Here is a 17307-nt window from a genome sequence, read left to right as displayed (position 1 = left end):
GGAACTGATGAACAAGCTATTTAAGCTATCAAACACAGCATGATAATCTTTACATTTTAAGCCTAGGCTAAATGAGATAGAATCTGAAAAGGTATTAGGCGGATAAGCCTATGAAGAACCCAAACTGGTCCCACTAGCCCAGGGGAATAACCTCAGGATTCAGGCTTGTGCTGAAAGAAAGTCCAGCTGCTGGACTAGTTCCTGCCTTCCCTGGTGTGAGATTGATTTAGGGAGCCTTCAGGGCAGGTAGCTTGCATTCAGAGCACTGCCTGGTGGCCTATGCAGAGATTGCGCCCAGAGAAAGCTTTTCAAGGCCAGGACCCCTGGTATTGAGTCTGGAAGACCTGAGTTTAAATTCAGACTTAGACACTTAGAAGCTGTGTGACGTTGGGTAAGTCTAATTAACCCCATTTGCCTCAGTTTCCTCATTTGTACAATGAGCTGTAGAATTAAATGGGAAATCACTCTAATATCTTTATCAAGAAAACTCCAAATGGTGTTATGGAAAGTCAGACACAGCTAAATCAATAAAATAAAAAGTCCCCCATCCCACCATGCTGACAAGTAGCACAGTCTGCTTCCACAGTTTTTCCCAGATCCAGTGCCAACTTAATAGTAAATGCTTCTTAAGAAAGTAAAACTCCCTGTACCTGTACTCTTTACAACAGGAGCTTTTTCAGTCTCCATGTCCCTCTGTTTTCAGTAAATCTTCCTATACCCCCATTAAATATTAAAGGAAATAAATTCTAGAGTTTACCATGCATATATACATAAGAAATGAAATGGACTCATTTCATTAGGATAATAAAGTTATTTATAAAATATTTCTCATAGTCCAACAGGCCTCTTATATTCCCAGAGATATCTCAGGGTAGACACCCCAATTTTATAATAGGAAGTGCTAGGAAGTGATGTCAAATCTATTGGCCTATAGTTTGTAGGCTTTGTATTCACCTCTTTTGTGAAAAAAAAAAGGGGGGTGTACATTGTCTCTCATTTTGTGGTACTTCTCTATTTCCTAGTCTTTCAGAGATCATTGATAATGGTTTAGTAACCTCATCTCTTCTTGTTATAGGATCCAAGAATGCTGTTCATCTGGGTCAAGTGGTTTGTACTCATCAAGGAAAGCCTGATGCACTCTTATCTCATTTATTAACTTGAGCTTTCACTCCCCATGAGCCATTTTTGTTCTGGCATTGGCAGAAAACTTCTGCTGTCAGTTATCGTTGCTGTATTCATCTCAAGTAGGTGTCCCCTTCCCTCTGAAAGTCTCTATTTCTTACAAGATAGTGTTTTATAAATAACCCAAATAATCCCCTCCCCTTTTTTAAAAATTGTGCTCAGCTTTCCTTGCTATCCTCAGCTTATTCTGAGCCTTAGGATGGGACACTATTCTTTCAGGACCAGACCTGCTTTTATCCTGCTATCTGCCCTTCATGGAGAAGAGGGAAGAGTTAAGTTTTTGAACAATTGATTCCCACACACCATTTCCCCCCAAATGTAGTCACAAAAAGCAAAGGTTAGATGAGAGGAATGCTATGTTAATGAGGGATTAAACTATATATAAAGATACCTCTATAGCCTGTGTCCCCTCACAAAGTGGGAAAGTATTTTTCCTGTTGAATTGAAAGGGAAACTTGGGGTTGGGTGGCTGAATATTAACCATGCCCCCCAGGGGCCTTTAAATACCTAAGCCAAGCCTCCAGTCAGTTTATTGAGCTCAGGTGTATTCAAGGGAGAAGGAACCTTGTGGAAAAGACTCTAGTTCCTATATCAAAGGGTGTGTGCAGAGGGAGACTTTCTCTCCTCCTCTCCCCCAAAGCCATGTTTTCCTGTAGTAGGGCTACTTACCCAAGAGGAGACCCACACACAGCAGCGAGCAGAGAGAGACGTCTAAAGACAGACATAGAAAGAGAGCATTCAAACAGCTTCCCAGAGTGGGATCTCAGAGAGCAAATAAGAGAGATGGATGTGGATTCCTGAGAGAACCAGTCCTGGCTGGTTGAGAATCCAGCTGCAGAGAGGGGAACATCCTGGGAACCCAGTTGTGTAACCCTCTCAGCAGAGATGCTTTGCCCATTGAGAAGTTGAATGTTGTCATTTATGAAGAGTTAAGACAGAAAGAGAGAAAGTCCACTGTGGCCATAAAGTCCTAGAGACACAAGTTGTCTTGGCAACTTTAGTCTTCACTGACAGTGAACTCTGAAGTTTATATAAACTCTTTCCAAGGAGGGTGTATTTGTGGGAGACTGAAGCTCAAATATACTGCTGTGAGTTCTTGAGTAGCCTGTGGCAGGCTGCCTTTTCTTATGTCATATTAGTAAGTGCCTTTGTTCTGATAAGTCTACTGATTATCAACATTTTTAGGCTCACTAGAAAGGGTTCCCACCATCTGGAGACCCTGAACCCAAAAGGAGAAGTGCACACTGGAGGAGTAACACAGGGGTGGTATACTTCATCTTAAAACATATCTTTATAAAATTTAGGTTGGTTGGTAATTTCTTGCGTATCCATAAAAGATCCCTGGAGAACTTGCCTTCTCAAAGGACTCATTTCTCCATGTCTTAAAAATTTCACTCTTCAGAGTATAATATTCTTCCTAAGAGGAAAATATTATTCCACATGATCACAATCTGTCTTTCCCTTAAACCTCTGAAACTGATTCTACCCAAATTTAGAATGTATATGAGATTATAGACTTTTTGATCCTTTATCACAAATTCCAAGAGGAAGGGATCCCTTTTCTCCAAAGGCCTCCATCATTTCTACTCAAACTACCAATTTCTCCTTGTTGGTGAGTTCAAGTTAAAAAATTTCTCATTCGTTTTTCCAAATTTTGAAGGATTAGATTATTAAGGCACACCAAGATATTATTAGCTCTTGTGCTTTTTGATGAGGGCAGAGGCCTATTAAGTTTTTAGGTCTCTTCCATCTTGAAAAACCCTCACTGGGTGGGGGGGGGCAGCTGGGTAGCTCAGTGGATTGAGAGTCAGGTCTAGAGACGGGAGATCCTAGGTTCAAATCTAACCTCAGACACTTCCCAGCTGTGTGACCCTGGGCAAGTCACTTGGCCCCCATTGCCTAGCCCTTACCACTATTCTGCATTGAAGCCAATAAATACACAGTACTGACTCCAAGATGGAAGGTAAGGGTTTAAAAAAAAAGAAAAGAAAAAAAGAAAACCCCTCACTGGATCCTCCCAGTGCCTCATTTTATCACCTTTTATCTCATCCTTCTTTTAAAAAGAGCTGTCTACTCTTACTGTCTCCATATCACCTTCTACTCACTTCTCAACTCTTTGCAAATTGGCTTCTGCCTCAGTCCTCAACTGAAATTGTTCCCTCCAAAGTTACTAATGACCTCTTAACTTTTAAATTTGAAAGCCTGACTCTCAATCCACCGAGCCACTTAATTGCCTCTGAGAATTCTTTTTAAAAAGCTTTTTCTAGAGCAGAATTCTGGAGAAATCATTCCACAAGTACCCGGCTTTCTGGTTTGTAGCCAATAGATTTTTTCCCTGTTGTACACCACAAGATGAGTGGAGCAGTATAGATGAAAGGAGGATAAGATACACTAATATGTGTGAGCCATCCTGAAAATTGAAGACTAAATAGAAAGCAAATTTCTTACTTCTCCTCTCCGAATCTGGATACTTCTAAGGATTCGCTCTAGAAAGCCAACCTGCTGGGTAAGCCGAAGACTATTTTCCTGCAGTAGCTTGTTTTCTTCATCCAGGAAAATCACTCTTTGGGAAGCATAAAACAGAAGCAAAACAACACATTTTAGTTTGGATCCTAAGTAATTCTAAGAGCTCCAATTTTTCTGTTGCCCCAGGCTCTGACCCACCCAATGATGGGAACCACCATCAGGACAACTTCCCAGAACCCACATCAGATTCACAAAATAAAAATAAATGCCAATTGCCTGGAAATTAAATAAACACATAGTTCTTATATGCAAAAGTGTGCTAGGTATAACTGAGGAATGTGGAAAAAAGAATCACTAAGATCTTATGGTTGAAAGGAATAGCACAAAAGGTGCTGCTATAAATATTTGGATGTGTATGGGGACTTTTTAACAATGGCTTCCTTGGTTATAAGTTCAGCAATGGAGTCTCTGATTAGAAAAATGAACATTTTAGTCACTTTATTTACATAATTTCAAATTACTTTCTAATATGATTGTACTATTTTGCAGCTCTATCAACAGAGTATATCAGTGTGTCTATCTTCCCACATCTCTTCCAGCATTGACTATTGCCATTTGGGGACATTTTTACCAATTTTCTAGGTGTGAAGTGAAACTTCAGTGTTGTTTTGATTTGCATTTCTCTTATTATTAATGACTTGGAATATTTTTTTTATTGAATGCTTTGCAATTGAATGCTTTGCAATTCTTCTATTGAGAATTCTGTGCTCATATCCTTTGACCACTTATCTATTGGGGAATGACTATTCATAATAAACATAGGTATGCATATCTTTGATACCAAATCTTTATTAGAGAAATTTAATACAAAGACTTTTCCCCCTATTATCCTAGACACGTTAATTTTGTTTGTGCCAAAGCCTTTCAGTTTCAAGTAATCAAAGTTATCTATATTATCTTTTGTAATTGCCTCTATTTCTTGTTTGGTTAAGAATAGATCTTCTACCCATAGCTGTAAGAGGTGTATGATCTTTTTCTCTTCTAAATTTTTTTAAACCCTTATCTTCTGTCTTAATATCAATTCTAAGACAGAAGATCAACAAGAAATAGGTAATCAGGGTTAAGTGATGCTCAGAGTCACAAAAGTAAGAAATGTTTGAGGCCAGATTTGAACCTTGATCCTTCCAACTCCAGGCCTGGTTCTCTATCCATTGTGCCACTTAGCAGCCCTTCTTCTATTTTTTAAAAATAGCATGATCTTTAATATCAAGGTCACTATCTCATTTAGAATGTACTACAGAGTGTGGTTTAAGGTGTTGGTCTAAGCCCAATTTCTACCTTCTGTACTCCTAATAACAATCACCAGAACAGTGTTATCGTTATTTCAAGTGGGACAAGTCAAGGGAAGTTAAATATTATAACCACTACTTAAGATTGTAACTTTAGAATACTTTTGGATATATGTTTAATCCATCTCTTGGGTTCACATGCAGAAAATGTGCAGAGTGGAAGTGTAGAATACTTTAAAAAGTATTCCTCAGGAAACCAATTTCCTCCCATTTTAAAGCAGTTATCATAATTCTTTATCATTTTCCCCCATCCCTTCCTTCACTAGGTTTATCCTAGTACTAGATAATGAGAAGTTTCTGGAATGTTGCTATTTTCCCCATCAAATAGAGTGAGGAGGGATTAGAAGATCAATCTTCACAAATTCCTGTAAGCTACCTTAATATGTGTGTATATGTGTACCTTAAGGTATATTATTCAAGGAGTTTTGGAAGAATAGTTCCAGTAGTGCCTGATGCTTTGACTTGATGTCAGTGGGTTCTTTTCCCATGGTTCACCATATCACTCAGTGAGGTGATTGATTCTCATTAAAGTAGCTGGAATAGAGAATCTCTGAGATCCCAGTTCTAACAAATGATGAATTATGCATATCCCACCCCAGCTAGCCTACCATCCAGTTTAACCTCTTGAACACTGTAATAATGACATTATTGAACTACACTTAATCAATGAAACCATAATAACAGCTATTAGATAGTCATGAATGTTACTGTTCCTGAAAATAATTCACTTCCCAAAAGAGGGGTTTAGGGATTAGGGTATGGATTCTACTTATAGTCACAATGTAAGTAGTAGAAGTCATGTTGGATTTGAAGTCAGGATACTTAAGTTTGAATTTCAATTCTGCCCTTAACTAACTGTGTGAACTATTAACAAATCATTTAACATCTTTGGACTTCAACTTTCTTATCTATAAAGTGGAGCATTAGACTAGATAACCCCTAAGGTCCTTTTTTTTTAAAAGCTCTAAATCTAGGATCTTATAAGATAGCAGATTGTGGGATATTTTAAAGAATTAAAAATGTGTCTGTTTTCCTTTTCTTTAATTAGTAATATCATTTTTGAGGAGCATATCAACTCATTTTGAGAGAAAAAGAATCATATTCTTAGACAATAAATCCTCACCTATTCTGAACTGAAGAGATCATCCATTTATTGCCTTGTATAGTTTCATCTTGGTCTGTTAATTTCTCTAAAAGTTGCCTCTTTTCAAGGAGTAGATTTTCATTCTGTGTGGTAACTTGATCCTGGAATGCCTTCTCCTAGGAAAAAAGAAGCTTGCTGATAGTAAACATATCATTTTCAGGAATTACTCTTTTGGAATAAATTGTGGGTTAATTATGTGGCTTACAGCAGGATATAATTCCATGAAGGCAGAGGCTGTTTTTCATTTTTCTCTTTGTATCTTAGGCAATTAATATATCCCAGTTCAAATGAATCGGTCTTTTCCTAGAAATTTAAAGTGATTTTGAATTTTATATTCTTTTCTGGGAGTTGTTTTCTATTTTTATTCAGAAGAGAAAATTTAGGTTGATTTTGGCATTCTTTCTTGCTAATTTTATATATTATTTGGTCTTTAGATCTTTATTTCTTGTTTATACTTATGTTGCAAAGATTTATGATTTCATCTATACCTTTACAGGCATTTTGCAGGTCAATCAGATAAAAAATATTAAGTGCCTGCTACATGCCAGGTACTGTGCTAAGTTGTGGGGATCCAAAGAAAGGTAAGACAGTCCCTGCTCTCAAAGAGCTCACAGTCTAATGGGGGAAATGCAAATAACTATGCTTATTTGGAATAAACTGGAAATAATCATTGGAGAGAGGGTGCTAAGCTAAGAGGCACTAAGAAAGGCCTCCTGTTGAAGGAGAAATTTTAGCTGGGATTTGAAGGAAGACAGAGAAGTCGGGAAGCAGAGATGAGGAAGAAGAACATTTCAGGAATGGAGGAGAGCGAGGGAAAATGCCAAGCAATGACAAATGTTTTAAGAAACATCAAGGAAGCCAGTATCATTGGATTGAAAGCATTTCTCTTATTAGTGATGTGGAGCATTCTTTTATATGGCTTACTAGCTTAAGCTCTGTGTTTGGCCCTCGGCAAGTTATTCAACTTTACAGACATGTTTTCTCATCTGTAAAATGGGGATAATGACTACCTCACAGGGTTATTGTGAAGGTCAAATGAAATAAGATTCTAGAAATGCTTTACAAACTCTAAAGCACTATATACATGCCAGTTTTTATTGTTATCAATCTTGTTTATTTCCTCTCTTTTGATGGAGTTCAGATAGAAACAGTCTTGGGGCAAGTTGCTATCCTATTATTTTCTATATTTAATGTTCCTTGGACAACTGCATAGATGACTTAAAAAATTACTTTTGTAACTGAATAAAAATAGGCAAATTGAAATCATCTTTGGTTTTTATTTTCTCCATTAAGTCTCAATATTTTGAAAGATTTTCATTCACTCTTGGAGATTATGGGTATCTGGTATGGTGACATCTATTAAAAACATCATTCTTAAAGTTTTGGTGATTGTGGGCAACCGTTCTATGATAACTGCTGTTATAGTATGGTTTATATGTTGAATTCTCCAAGATGTTTTGAGGTTTATATTTTTAGCCTGGGGGCTGGTCTTCTATTTATATAAGAGAGTGAGCTTCTGATGTATTGTTCTAGTTACCAGGTAGTGTCTTGTCGGGTAAATGCTAAATTTTTGCCATCTGCAGTGAGATGTATACACTTTCTATTTTCCTTACAGAATTTACATTGATGGCAATATCCAAGGTCCTGCAATTTTTTATTGTGATGGCCTGGTCCTCAACTGGTGGACCTTTTTGTGTCTATAAGCAAGACTGTATATCTCAGTCATTTGTTCAGCATTTCATTATTGTTATCATAGAATTAATGGGAATGTCACCTAGAGTACCTTTTTTTGTTCCATTCTTAGATCTTGGGTATCTTTTAGCTTCCATCCAGAGGTAAACTGCTTCTGTTTAACATTAGACAATTTCCCAGGTGTGTGCCTTACATCACACATTACTTGTTTAGTGAAGTGATGTCTGCTTATAACAAAAGTTACTTCTCTAAGTCTTTAACCTATTTATCATGTACTCTGAGGAGTCTAGCAATCATTCTTCTGAATTTTTTTAAACAAGAAAATGTTAACTGTATGACTTTTGTTAGGATTTTCAAATCTATTTAGGTCCATTTTACAGTTCCAAAAGAATATGTCAAGACTAGTATTGAACAGGTATTAGTTACTTTCAATGTTTTCTTCACCCTCAGCTTTGACTTCAGGATGCCAGTAAATCTCTTGACATATATAGCCACAGATTTCTTTTTGACAGCTTTATGCTTGTTGTGCCTTATTTGCAAGAGAACAAGGTATTTATACATATCAACTCAATCTACTGGTTCATTTTTGCCTCTGGATACAAGCTCAAAGTCTTCAGTCCCTATTTTCCCTTAGTGAATATAAATGAAATGTACACTTAAGTTCATATGACATTTTAATATCAATTGAGAAAAAAATTTTAAAACATGGAGAAGCTGCCTAATGCATTTTTCTGTGGAGCCATATAACTTGATGATATATTCTATATACCTTTATATATGTACATGTTGTCATCCTTGAAAAAACACAAGCTCCTAGAGAACCAGTTCTGCTGCATTTTGGTCTTTATACTCTTAATGCCTAGCACAGGACTGATCCTTAGTAGGCACTTAAAAAAAATGCTTGTTGACTGACTTAGAAGAGTCATAATAAATGGAATAACTAGCCTTTCAATCTTGAAATGAAAAAAATCTTTCATTTCCTATCACCCTCATCATCAGTATGCTGCTCTTTCCTTCTCACCTTTTCCATTAGTTTCTGCATTCCCTCAATTTCATTTTCAAGTTGTTTAATCCTCCCATCTCGTTGTTCCACTTCATTTGTTAAACGTTCCTTAGCTTTACGAAGCTTAGCTTTATGATGGTGGTGTTTCTCATTATAATTTCTGTAGAAATAAACACAAGTGTATAACCACATACATAATGTCAGGACCCCCTCACTCATCTTTTTTTTTAGGAAAAATATGAAATACATTTTTTTCAAACCACAATGCAACAAAAATTACATTCAATAAATGGCCATGGAAACACTGATCAAAAAGTAATTAACTGAATCCTAAAGAATGATCCGTTCATCTTCTTGATGGTCTTTCTGATTTTTCTATTCTGGAGATCTTGGCAACATTTATTGACCTTTGGCTACTCTCACATCTGTCCCCACATGCAATGGAAAATGGAATCATTGGTATTATCCCATAAAAGGAGGCAGAAAGTTCAAGCACTTTGTTAGTTTGAAACTTACCTGGGATGTGCTATTAAAAATAATTTATGGGGACAGCTAAGTAGATAGCCAGGCCTGGAAATAGGAGATCCTGGGTTTAAATCTGAATTCAGAACCTTTCTAACTGTGTGACCCCAGGAAAGTTACATAACTCCAATTGCTCAGCCCTTACCACTCTTCTGCCTTAGAATTGATACTTTGTTTTGATTTTGAGATAGATGGCAAGGTTTTTTTTAAAAAATGAATTTCTGATTTCTATTGCTTATTTCAACCCTTGTTTTCAATTGGGACTAGTGAGGTAACTCCTTGACTACTTTTTCTGAGTGATGTCTGATATCTAAATTCAATGTCCCCTGTGTGGCTAATTCAATCCAGTTAATCCCATGGTTAATAGCTCTCATTTTTAGACTGTATTTATGACTTCTTTCAATCACATGCCTTTGTTTAGGCTGCTCCCCATTCCAAGGATGGTCCTCCTTTACTTCTTCCTCTTGGAATTCTTAGGTTCTTTCAAGACTCAGTCCAAGGGATACTTCTAACCAAAGCCTTCCTCACCATCACACCCCAAATGATTTTGCAAAACTCTACAAATCTACTTACTAGATAGATGTGGTTCCCCCACTAAAATGTAAGTACAGAATCCTTTTCTCCCTTCCCCTGGTGCTCAACTTGGTGCCTGGTACATAATAGTTGCTTAACAAATACTGGTTGAAGGCCCTATGGTATAGCAAAAAAATCAATGGATTTGTAATCAAAGGACCTATATATTTAAATCTCAGCTCTGTCACTTGTTACTTGATCCTTTACACATTACTTAACCATTCTGCCCCTTAGTTTCCTCATTTATAAAATAAAGGAGTTGGACAAGATGACCTCTAAAGTCCTTCCAATTTCCAACTTTAAATCTAAGATAGTATTATCCTATGAACTTATCAGTGTAAGATGAGTCTATGGAGCTAATTTTGAAACTGCAACATCCTATATATTCTTAAGTACATTGGAACCTCTTACAATGCTGTCTTTGGAATCCATGTCATGTGACTACTTTAAAATGAAACTGAATAATGCCCTTTTGGGGCTTTAGAAACAAACATTCATTTGCATTAAGTCTGAGACAGACCTTTACAACAAATTATACACTGCAGTGAATAGCATTTCATGGTATCATGCATAGATTTGGAGTTGGAAGCAATATTAGGACTATATGGAGTTGAAGGGTCATCCAACCCCCTCATTTGGGTAATTAGCTCAAAGGTCACATGGATATGTATAGGATTCAATTTCAAGTCCTGTCACTTTAAGTTCAGCACTCTTCATTGCATGTTAATGCCTCTGAAAGATGTTCTAATAAATACTTTTTCAATGAACCAGGCTTTGTTGCTTTCTTTCAATGTCATAGAAGCAGAGATATGGAGGTAGAAGGGAACTAGGAGGCCACCTAATCTAATCTCATCATTTTCTAGATGGAAAAAAAACAAAGTTTAGGGGACGTTAGGTAACCTTGCCCAAGGTCATACAAGTAAGTATGGAATATAAGTATATATGTAAGTATATATAAGCATATAAGTAGTGGGATTTGAACCCAGGTCTTCTGACCACAGAGCTAGTGTTCTTTCTATGACCAGGCTACCTTCTTTTATTTTAAGCAAAGTTCCAGTGTACATTTTATTTGTTTTGAGTACAAGATTTGAAGTTCTCCAAATGTTTTTATGTGTAAAAAACATTATACTAATTGAATCAAGCTTCCAAATACTATAAAGGCTGAAATCACAATAATGCAAAAAAAGTAGGAAAACAAAGTGGATGAAATACTATATTTATTCAGGTTTTAGGTATATATGGGACAGGTAATCCATTAAATTAATCTGTAAATATATTTGTATCTTAGACAAATGTGATGGAAAATTAATTGTACTTTAAACTGAGTATGAGGAAGCAATCAGGGGAGGGACCCCTGATTTCTCATCTGGGAAAGTAAACAGAGTTTTACAGGATCTCATTACCCATCCCTGGAATGTATTTCTTGTTTGACACTGTCTTGCAAAATTCTTATTATCTTCTTTTGAGGTTCATCTCAACCATCACTTCCTCTGTGAAGCTATCTTTGATTTCTTTGGCCATGCCCTCTTCCTTTTCTAATTATCTTGTGTTTGATTATCTATGTCCTTGAGGGCAGGAATTATTTCTTTATATCCCTAGCATCATACTATAGTACTTTCCTTGAACACAGGAAGCATTTAATAAATGTTTATTGGATTGAATTGAAACAGCCTGATACAGCAAAAGCCCACGTCTTTAATGCCAGTTAATCTGCTGGTGATGCTACATGACTGAAAATCATTAGGCAGTCTCAGAAGAATTAAAAACTACAAATAACCTAAATGGTTATGGGAAGATTCTTGTGGGCTATATCAAAACACCAAAAATTATGTGTACCTAAAGTAGTGAAAAACTCTTTATCCAGGAACATAAGCAAGGCAGTAGAACAAATTGGTTCAGGGATTGAGAGGCAATAGATTAAAGACATATGGACAATAATACTGTTGAGAACAAAAGGAAGGCCTCAAAGGCTTTCAAAAGACCAGCTATGATGGGTTTATAGAAAATCATGGACAAGAGTCACACAGGATGAAAAGATTTGGGTTGGTTTCAATCTATATCACTTGGAGAAGGATCCTCACCTGTGAAATTACAGATCCATGGAATGTAACCAAAACTAAAAACCATAACAACTGAAAGACTGCCCTGTAACCTTCATATGTGCATAGTTATTAAAAAAAAAAAGAGGTGGTGGAACCAAGATGGTGGAGTAGGATCAGGGAAAACTAAAAACCACAATGAGAATCCTCTCCAACCAATCTTAAAATAATGGCACCAAATGAATACTAGAATGAAAGAACCAAAAAGGAGATGGAGTGAAGCAACTTTCACATAGAGAACAACTTGAAAGGTAAGCAAAAAGTGTATACGTCACTGGACTGAGAAGAGAACGCAGCCAGCAGGAGGCTACAACAAAAATCAACAAGAAACACATACACCTGACACACGCTTGTGCATGCACACACACACACACACACGCGCACACACACACACACACACACACACACACACAATGTTCCAGGTTCTGAATTCCCTTTCACACTCTGAATTCCAGCCCATGGTGGTTTGTGTGCCTGATCTGTGTAAGCCCATAATAAGGCAAGGGGCCCCAGTCCAAGCTTGTAGTGAGGACCTGAATCTCAGTTTAAGGCAGTCAGTGTGGCACTACAGGATGGTGTAAACCCAGAGCTAGGCCTCTTGATCTCCAGTGAAGACAAATCCCAGGATGCTGGTCTGTGGGAGCCCAGACCTAGCTACTCCTTACCAAAGCTCAAGGTGGAGCCCCGGGGAAAGTCAGTGTATAGTTTGCCTGACCCAATCCAGCCCAGAGGGAGACTAACAGGTCCCACCCAAGTCTGAGTCATTAGCAATCTCAGGGGGTGACTGAATCAGCAGTGGAAGATGGCTTTCAGAGCTCCCAGTGCAAGGGCCATCACACCACCTTGGAAGAACTGAAACTTGCAGAAATCCAGAAATAAGGCTAAGGATACCATCAAGAAAGAATTAAGTTTAAGAGAATATCCTATCCTCCCTGAGAATAGCCTATCTTTAAAATAAAAGTGAAAGTCAAGAAAAAAAACTAGAAAAATTAGCAAACATTAAAAAAATACCCAACACACAACTAACCATAGAAAAATTTTATGGTGACCAAAAGCAAGGCACAGACACAGAAGGGGACCGTGAAAGCAAAGAAAACACATGCAAAACTTCAAAGAAAAAGGTGAATTGGTTTCAGATTCTGGAAAAGTTAAAACATTTTTAAAAAATCAATTAAGAGAGGCAGAGAGAAAATGGGGAAGGGAAATGAAAGCAATGCAAGAAGAAATGAGTAAAAAAAAAAGAGGCTCAAAAGCTCATGGGAGAAAATAATTGTTTAAAAATCAGAACTGGGCAAAGAGAAGCTAATAACTTCATGAGACAAGAGCAGGGGGTTTTTATAAGAGGGAGGGAGAAGTGGAGGGAATGATAAAAAGCAAAACACTGGTGAGGAGGGACAGAATGAAAGAAGAAGCAGGAAAACAAAATGGAGGGGAATGCACAGTTGGTAATCATAACTATGAATGTGAATTGGATGAACTCACTCAAAATGGAAGTGGATAGCAGGGAGACACATACAGAGTAAAGATAAGGGGCTAGAGCAAAATTTATTGTGCATCATATAAAGTAAAGAAAAGCAGGAGAAGCAATCATGATCTCAGACAAAAGTATGGCAAAAATAGATTTGATTAAAAGAGATAAGGAAGGAAATTACATCTTTTTTTTTAAACCCTTACCTTCCATCTTGGAGTCAATACTGTGTATTGGCTCCAAGGCAGAAGAGTGGTAAGGGCTAGGCAATGGGGGTGAAGTGACTTGCCCAGGGTCACACAGCTGGGAAGTGTCTGAGGCCAGATCTGAACCTAGGACCTCCTGTCTCTAGGCCTGGCTCTCAATCCACTGAGCTACCCAGCTGCCCCCAAGAAAATTACATCTTACTGAAAGGTATTATAAATAATGAAGTAATAATCAATATTAAACATATATATACCAAATGATATAGTCCTTAAATTTTTAAAGGAGAAATTAAATGAACTTTAGGAGGAAACAGACAGTAAAACTATACTAGTGGGGACTTCAACTTCCCCCCTTTCAGATCTAGATAAATCAAACAAAAACAAAAACAAACAAGAAAGAAGTAAAGGAGGTGCATGAAATCTTAGAAAAATTAGAACTAACAGATCTCTGGAGAGAACTGAGTGGAAACAGAAAGGAATATACCTTGTTTTCAGCAATACATGGTTCTTACACAAAAACTAACCTTGTATTAGGACATAACTTTACAACCAAATGTAGAAAGCAGAAATAATAACTGCATCTTTTTCAGATAATAAAACAATAAAAATTATGATTGATAAGGCTCCATGGAAACAAATACAAAATTAATTGGAAGCTAAATAAAAAGGGAAGGTGAAAGAACAAATTATAGAAACAAACAATTTCATTAATGAGAATGACAATGAGGACACAACATATCAAAATTCATGGGTTACAGCCAAATAGTACTTAGGGGAAAATTTATATCTCTAAAAGCTTTCATCAATTAAAGAGAGAAATTGCAGATCAATGGATTTGGCATGCAACTAAAATAAATAGAAAAAGAACAAATTAAAAATCCTCAAATAAAGACTAAATCAGAAATCCTAAAAATTAAAGGAGAAATTAATAAAATTGAAAGTAAAGGGGGGGGAGCAGCTGGGTAGTTCAGAGGATTGAGAGGTAGGCCTAGGGATGGGAGGCTGTAGGTTCAAATTTGGCCTCAAACACTTCCTAGCTATTTGTCCCTGGGCAAATCACTTAACCCCCATTGCCTAGCTCTTACTGGTCTTCTGTCTTAGAATGAATACACAGTAGTGCTTCTAAGATGGAGGAAAAAGAAAGTAAAAGAACTTTTGAACTAATAAATAAGACTAGAAAAAAATAAAACAGACAGTTTTGGTTAATTTGATTTAAAAAAGGAAAGAAGAAAATCAAATAATCAGTATCAAAAATGAAAGTGAACTCACCACCAATGAAGAGGAAATTAAAGCAATCATTAGGAGCTATTTTGCCCAATTATACGCCAATAAATCTGACAATCTAAGTGAAATGGATGAATATTTAGAAAAGTCCAAATTGTCCAGATTAACAAAAGAGAAAATAGAATTCTTAAATAATATCAGAAAAAAGAAATTGAATAAGTCATCAATGAACTCCCTAAGAAAAAATTCCCAGGGTTAGAAGGAGTCATAAGTCATAAGAAGGAGTCATATCAAACATTTAAAAAACAATTAATCCCTAAACTACATAAACTATTTGGGGGAAATGGGCAGAGAAAGGACTCTATCAAGTTCTTTTTATGAAATGAATATGGTACTATTACCTAAGCCAGGAAGAGTGAAAACAGAAAGGAAATGAGAGGCTAATTTCATTAATGAATATAGATGCAAAATTTTTAAATAAGGTACTAGCAAGTAGTCTATAGCAATAGAGCACAAGGATCATTCAGTATGATCAGGTGGGATTTATACAAGAATGCAGGGATGCTTTAATATTAGGAAAACTATTAGCATAATTGACCATATCAATAACCAAACTAACAGAAATCACATGATTATCTCAATAGATGCAGAAAAAGCCTTTGACAACATTCCTATTAGGTTTTTAACACTACAAAGTATAGGAATAAATGGGTCATTCCTTAAAATGTTAAGTAGTATCTACCTAAAACCTTCAACAAGTATCATCTGCAATGGGGATAAGTTAGAAGTCTTCTCAATAAGATCAGGCGTGAAGCAAGGATGCCCATTATCATCATTATTATTTAATACTGTATTACAAAAGCTAGCTTTAGCAATAAGGTAAGAAAAAGAAATTGAAGAAATTAAAGTAGGCAATGAAGAAATTAAACTCACTCTTTGAAGATGATATGATGGTATACTTGGAGAATACTAGAGAATCCACTAAAAATTTAGGTGAAATAAATTTAGTGAAGTTGCAGGATACAAAATAAACCCACATAAATCATTACCATTTCTATATATTACCAACAAAGTCCAGCAACAAGAGTTAGAAATAGAAATTCTATTTAAATTACTCTAAACAATATAAAATACCTGGAACCTTCTTGTCAAGGCAAACACAGAAATTATAATAAAAAGTCAGATCTAAGCAATTGGATAAGTCAAGCTAATATAACAAAAATAACCATTCTACCTAAATTTATTTATTTATTCAGTGACATACCAAACTACCATTTTTTTTAAAGAACTAGAAAAAATAATAACGAAATTCATCTAGAAGAACAAAATGTCAAGAATATCAAGGGAACTAGTAAAAACAATGTGAAGGAAGGTGGCCTAATAGTCCCAGATCTCAAACTGTATTATAAGCAGGAATCATCAAAACAATCTGGTACTGGCTAAGAAATAGAATGGCAGATCAATGGAATAGATTAGATACACAATATACAGGGCAAATGACCTTGGCAACCTAGTGTTTGATAAACCCCTAAATCCCAAGTATTGTAATAAGAACTCACTATTTAACAAAAACTGCTTGGGATAATTTGAAAACAGTATGGCAGAAGCTAGATATAGACCACTATCTCAGACCCTATACTAAGATAAGGTCAAAATGGATATGATTTAGATATAAATAGTGATATCATAACTAAATCAGGGGAATATAGAATTGTTTACCTGGCAGATCTTTGGAGAAGGGAAGAATTTATGACCTAATGAGAATAAGTATTATAAGATATAAAATGAATAATTTTGATTATATTAAATTAAAAAGCTTTTGTACAAAAACAAAACTAATGTAACCAAGATTAAAAGGGAGCCAGTCCAGAGTGGAAGATTCGAACATGAGATAAACCAATTAAGAGTTAAGGTGATTGAAAAGAAAAAACCTGATGTATACACAAAATGAAAAAGTTGGCCATCTCACTCCTCTGCCCAAAGATCTTCAGTGGCTCCAAACAGCCTTTAGAATAAATGTCATTGCCTGGTGCTAATCTGGTGCCATCTTACTTTTTAAAACTAGTCTAATCTCAAAGAAGCCTTCTACATGCTCCATAATTCAGTCAAACTGCTATTCTTGTTCACCAAAGACATCCAACAGTTTCCTAAATCCATGATTTGTCATACTGTTCTCTATTCCTCACCTCTCTCCCTTTACAAACACCTCACCTGGTAAATTCAAACCAATCCTCTGAAGCCCATCTCAAACTCTATCTCATTCACAAACACCTTTCCTATCTATCAGTCATTAAATATCATTCCTTATGACACTCATTTGACACCAGTTGACACAAAGGATAGAATGCTGGGCTTGGAATCGGGAAGACCTGAGTTCAA

At 36.3% G+C, this 17307-nt stretch overlaps 1 protein-coding gene across 10 annotated transcripts in view; it reads right to left on the bottom strand.

The window, feature by feature from the left end:
* CCDC30 (coiled-coil domain containing 30) overlaps window positions 1-17307 on the bottom strand; it is a 156228-nt gene that overhangs the window by 19128 nt on the left and 119793 nt on the right. For all 10 annotated transcript variants that reach the window (XM_056795317.1, XM_007492928.3, XM_056795319.1 and 7 more), the window contains 3 exons: window positions 8855-8996; window positions 6121-6257; window positions 3631-3745 (listed from right to left, as the gene is read on the bottom strand). In XM_056795317.1, coding sequence (XP_056651295.1) covers window positions 3631-3745; window positions 6121-6257; window positions 8855-8996 — 394 coding nt within the window. The remainder of the gene's footprint in view (window positions 1-3630; window positions 3746-6120; window positions 6258-8854; window positions 8997-17307) is intronic.

The sequence above is a fragment of the Monodelphis domestica genome, chromosome 4 (assembly GCF_027887165.1).
Source record: "Monodelphis domestica isolate mMonDom1 chromosome 4, mMonDom1.pri, whole genome shotgun sequence".
Classification (NCBI taxonomy): Eukaryota; Metazoa; Chordata; class Mammalia; order Didelphimorphia; family Didelphidae; genus Monodelphis; species Monodelphis domestica.
Note: the sequence above shows the minus strand (reverse complement) of the source record. Positions and strands in the feature narration are given on the sequence as shown.